The sequence below is a fragment of the Chinchilla lanigera genome, unplaced genomic scaffold (assembly GCF_000276665.1).
Source record: "Chinchilla lanigera isolate Chin_1 unplaced genomic scaffold, ChiLan1.0 scaffold00044, whole genome shotgun sequence".
NCBI lineage: Eukaryota > Metazoa > Chordata > Mammalia > Rodentia > Chinchillidae > Chinchilla > Chinchilla lanigera.
Window position 1 is genome coordinate 18306953 of NW_004955445.1, and position 5645 is coordinate 18312597.

Consider the following 5645-nt stretch of genomic DNA (forward strand, 5'->3'; position numbering starts at 1 on the left):
ATCTGAGATGTCTTTTTTGTTTGTTTGTTTGTTGTTTTTCTCCGGTACCGGGAACCAAACTCACGACCTTGCGCTTGCCAGGCAGGCACTTTGCCGCTGAGCTAAATCCCCAGCCCTCCACGTTATATTTTATTATAAATGAAAGTCTGCCCATGGAGTTGAACTTTCTCCATTTTTCCATGCAATGGGACCCAGGCAGATCAATTTAATCTGAGGAAAGATGATGCATGGTATATCCATGTACATCTGTGGTTTTGACTTCTCCAGTGTGGCTGACCCCATCCTTATCCCCACATCTAAGTATGGGCACAGACCATCGCTCTGCCAATTATAGTTCATAATGATTGATCCAGGAGTAAGCATGTGACCCAACACAGGCCAATGGCAGTTTCTCCCAGGGCTTTGCCTGAGGCTGTATGGGAAAAAAAGCAGGTGGGAAATGGCCCAAAGAGCATAGTTTGCTGAGCCTTGATCTTTGTTTTTTTTTTTATCTTAACAAATAAAAGAAGGAAAACATATTAACAAGCAGACATCCATTTACAAAATAACATAAGAACAATGCAAACAAAACAGAGTTACAGACAAAGTTGTAGGAAATTAACAATGGTTGTTGTATTACTTATTGATATCTTCAAAGTGGTTTCTCAGGAAAACAAATAGAGACATACAAGATGGATCAAACAAGTAAACATTAACTGTTCCTTTCTGTAGAACAATAGAAGACAGTAGTACAACTATGTTAGCTATCCTGTATATACATACTTACATAATTCCCCTTCTTTCCCTCTCTTTTCCCACACCCCAGTTGCCCTTTACTTTTGAGCATTTTCCTTTCGTTTCACAATGTCTATCATACCTCCTAGTTTTTATTCACTCTTTCAGGTCTTACACTAGTGAGACAATATGCTTCTTACACATGCAGGTCTGATTTATTTCATTTATGAGTATGGTTTCTAGTTGTGACCATTTACCTATAAAAGCCTCGAGTTTATCTTTCTTTATAGCTGAGTAATATTCCATTATATAAAAGTACCACAATTTTTTTATCCAATCCTCAGTGGATGGACATGCTGAGCCTTAATCTTGATTAATCTTTTTTTTTTAATCTTGATTAATCTTAAAATCTTGTTCTTTTGCTCCATTATGAGCTGGATTAGGGGCAAGCTAGATGCTGAGGCAGCAGTGAGTCTCTCCGGTGAGTGTACATGGGGTCACCTACCTTAAGCTTCCAGAAATGTCAATGCTAACATGGCCAATGGAGTTGCTGCACTGGGTCACCAAGGCAGTGGGCCGTCCAGATTGGTCCTTGCCCAAATTCAGAGAAACTGATATGGAAATGCCATATACCTTCAGATCAAATGTGCCCTGTAGAGTGCTGGATGGGAGAAAGGCAAAGCAAACTCCTGTATAAGGGAGATTGCCTTTAAGAAGAGCAACCAGAAGAACACAGACCCAGGTTCCCACTAACTAGCTGTGTCCCTTGTTTGGACCCCTACTTACCTTGAATGAAAACAACCAGGTTTGTGGGGTATGCTATGTGTCAGGCACAGTGCTGGAGGTAGGTTATTGTTAAATCCCATTTCATACATGATGAGACTAAAGCTCAAGCACAGTTGGATCTGGGTCCATTATAGGCTAGACATTTAAGACTCCTGAAAATGGGATCCAGGGAGGGAAGATGTGCCCTGCCCAAAGCCAAGTAACATCTTAACCGAGAGCTACTCACATGAATGCTTTGTTCACCTTCCAATTCCCGCCCACAGACATGTAGTTATTGGACAGAGACGCTCTTATGCCCAGCTCCGGAAGTAGATTCAGATTCCAGTTCTGGAGTACAAAGTGATGGATTTTCAGGCTAGCAAAGGAAGGCAGAATGTCAAATCCAAAAAAGCAAGGGGCATGTCTGTCTCTGCATGGTCCCCAGAGCCCCCTCTAGCCTCTTACAATGTCTTTTAATTGTACTACTTAAACCACAAAGACCATCTGGACATCTCCTGTGTATCTTTCCAGGTCTGCTCAGTCCCTCTCTCCTCCGGGGAGCCCTTTCCAACCCTCTGAAACCAAAGACTTCTCCTCCCCTTTGACACCACCCCCATAGCTAGCTGCTCCTGTCCCTAGTGATCTGATCCTCAGTGCTTCAAGGACTCTGTGAGCTGGCTTTGCATTATGTGTTCTGTCTTCCAGGGGTCTCCAGGAAGCAGCCAGCCCATCCCATTCTCTCGGCTCATTGCTTCAAATAGGAAACAAGGGCTCAAGGCTAAGGATGCAGCTCAGTGGCAGAGCATGTGCTTAGCATGTGTGAGGCCCTGGATTCTATCCCCAAAACCCCTAAAACAAACAGTCAAACACATACTAGTGCTCACAATTTAGATCAAAGATTACTCACTACTAATCTGTGGGCTGTATGGGGCCTACAGATCTTTCTTTCCTTTCTTTTATCCTCCCCCCCACTTTGTTTTTTTTTGAAACAAGGTCTCATTTCAGCTCCCTAAGTAGCCCAGGCTGTCCTTAAACTCATGACAATCCTACTGCCTCAACCTCCCAAGTGCTGGGATTATAGGCATGTGCCGCCCTACCTGGCTTTACCTTTCTTTTCCAATGTTGTGTTTTTAAAATTTTTAATCTGTTGCTGACATTTTAAAATTGGGAAAATTTTACACTAAAAACATGAAAAAATAAACAGCTGGATTTTTGGCTTCTCTTTAAAAAAAATCAAAAGGGAATATTGCTGTTCACTGTTACTTCCAGCATCAATCAATTGCAGGTGAGTAGCAGATGCACCTGTTTGGGGCAAGTCCTCCCCAGGTAAGTGCTACAAATCTTCATTTGCTTAGTTGTTCTCAGATCTACCCCCTTGTCTTCCCTTGCTTTGAGCCATATTGATTAAGACTGACCTGTGCAAACTACATTTCCCAGATTCCTTAGCAACAGCAATTCTAATTAGAATTGGCCAATGGGAAGCATTCAAGGAGAGCTAGTAGAAGGGAAGAGAAAGAATCCAGGATATTTGTTCTCCACTTTATGCCAGGAGTTGTCTTTAGTAGTGGTCTCACGTCCACAATGGGCCAGTTCCTACCAGGAAACCACTCTAAGGCTGGAGTCTCCCTAAAGGACTGACCTAGGGTTGAGGAATGGTTTCTAAGTGTCCCCTTTTCATCTGGATAATGCAGGAAACATGCAGCCCTTTTGAGCAATCCCACAAAAGCTGGCCATAACCCTTTGTCTTTAGTCCCCTGCCGACTCCATGTTGATCCCTTTCCCCATGAGCTTAGGTTCTCATCCTTCCTCCTTGGTTGTCCCTGGGATGGAGAAAGGAGACCTTACCTGTGAAAATCGTAGCTCACCCATCCAACCCAATCTATATTAGAACTTCCTGATAAATCAGGCAACCTGGTGGTGGACAGCTCCTTCTTCAGGGTAGTGACTGCATACTGTTGGGCTGGAAGGAGTGAAATAGAAGGGTATTTGAGTTAGTTATTTGGTGGGAGGTAGCTTGGGTGGCCAGGCTTTGCAATCGCATACACTAGGATAGAAGATAAGATGTGCTACTTGCTATTAATGCAACCCCAAGCAAGTCTTTAATTCCTTGGTTTCCTCACTAGGAAAATGGTAACAATAATTCTGACCTGAGGCTGAGAAGTAAATGAGATCAGGACACAAAAATGTCAGATAAATGGCAATCTTTGTTTTTTTATTTATTCAATCAGAGTCAGACCAAAGGTAGGGGACAGCAGGCTCTTGAGGAATAACTCACTGCAGTTTGATCAGACCTTCAGCTTTATCACTTGCTAGGGTGGATGTCAGCAATGCAGATTCCCAGGCCCAGCCTTGGGAATCCCGGGTGGATCCCGGAAATCTGTATTTTTAACATACATATATCCTAGCAATTTTGGTCTGGTTTGGTTTGTTTGTTGGTTAGTTTTTTTTCTTTTTTCATACCAGGAATTGAATTCAGGGCCTTGCACTTTCCAGGCAGGCACTTGTGCCACTGAGCTATATCCCTAGCCCTGTTGGTTACTTTTTGAGACAGGATTTCACTGTGTAGTTCAGACTTGCCTTGAACTCACCATTTAGACCAGGATGGCCTTGAACTCGTTGGAGCTCCTCCTGCCTCAGCCTCCAGGGTGCTGGGATTACAGGTATGTGCCACCGCACCTGCCCACCCCAGCAATTTTAATGTAGGAAAAAGGCTGATCTAGTCCTATCCCTGTCCTCCCATATTCAAGATGAGAAAATATAAGCCCAGAGGGTGACATCCAAAGTGCTAAACTAGGCAGTGGCTTTACCCCACCCTATGACTCACTGTCTTTGTGACCCCAGCACTCTTTTGGGTAAAAAATCGCATCAGAAGAAACAATCCAATCTCCTTACCATATTCCAGGCCCTTCTTGGTGATTCTGGCCAGGAACCCAGGGTTAGAATTCCCTTCTCCAATCTTAGAAACTCCTGCCAGCAGCAGTAGGACCACTACCACACAGTATGGTCTGGCCACCATCGTTGTCCTCAGCTCTTTCCTGGGCAGAGGTCAGTCAGAGCCTCTTTGTAGGGCCCTCCCTTACTGAAGGTGACAGCAGAGGCTGAGGTGCCTATAAAGCCTGGGGGCAGATGAGGAACTGAGTCTATTGGTCCTTGGGGTAGGAAAATTTGGGACTTTGGGGCAACCCCATTGCCCGCAATGTGAGATATGGAGAAGTTTGCTTGTGAAATCATTTCAGGATTATTTTTAGCTTGAGAGCAGCAGAAGTGGTGCCACACCTCCAAATTCTTCCCTTTCCAAGCTTTCCTGCTCAATGCAGCCACAAGAGCCCCGTCAATCCCTCTCTCAAGCTGAACACCATCCATTCATTCCGTGTTATCTACATACGGAAGTCTAAACAGCCAGCCTGGCAGTGAAGGTCACCACAGGATGGCTGCATGCCACAAACTTCTCCAACTGGATCTTCCACTGCTCCTAATCCTGCCTGAGCCCTGCATTCTGCCTCTGCTAGACTCTCCTGGTACCCTCTGTTCTCTACGTATACTGTGCAGGACACCTTGGGTCAGGTCACAAATACAACAAAGGTACTCTGCACCTCTAAGCTTTCAGACACGTTAATATCTCTTGCCTGTTCTTTCTCTTAACCAGCTTTCTTGAGGCATAATTTATATGCAATAAAATGCACCCATTTTAAGTATACAGAACCATGAGTCTTGATACACGCCTGTACCTGTGTGATCACACTGTAGTCAAGGGACAGAACGACACCACCCCAAGAAATCCTCCTGTGACTCTCCAGTCATCTCCTTCCTCACTGTCTTTCCCAGAAACCACTGCTCTGTTTTCCTTTACTGTAGGTTGATTTTGCCTATTCTAGAACTTCATGTTCATGGAATTATGTAATATATGTTTTTTTCTGACTGTTTCTGTCATGTAGCATTATGTTTTAAAGATTAATCTGTGCGGTTTTGGGTATCTATTGTTCTTTTTCTGAGGGGTTGTTTTTCGAAGCAGGATCTCGCTGTGTAGTAGAGACTGGCCTTAAACTCACAATGTAGCCTATGCTGGCCTTGAACTCACAGCTATCCTCCTGCCTCAGCCTCCCAAGTGCTGGGATTACAGGCGTGCCCCACCATGCCTTGCCCTCTATAGTTCCTGTTTATAGCTG

The 5645-nt window shown here is 44.3% G+C and overlaps 1 protein-coding gene across 1 annotated transcript in view; it reads right to left on the reverse strand.

Annotated features, from left to right (window-relative positions):
* The window catches only part of LOC102006174 (lipopolysaccharide-binding protein-like), a 19199-nt gene extending 14676 nt beyond the window's left edge, over positions 1-4523 (reverse strand). Inside the window, exons 1-4 of the mRNA XM_005392587.2 lie at positions 4372-4523; positions 3325-3439; positions 1727-1855; positions 1220-1375 (exon numbers count right to left, since the gene is read on the reverse strand). Coding sequence (XP_005392644.1) covers positions 1220-1375; positions 1727-1855; positions 3325-3439; positions 4372-4495 — 524 coding nt within the window. The 5' untranslated portion in view covers positions 4496-4523. The remainder of the gene's footprint in view (positions 1-1219; positions 1376-1726; positions 1856-3324; positions 3440-4371) is intronic.
* Positions 4524-5645: the final 1122 nt, after the last annotated feature.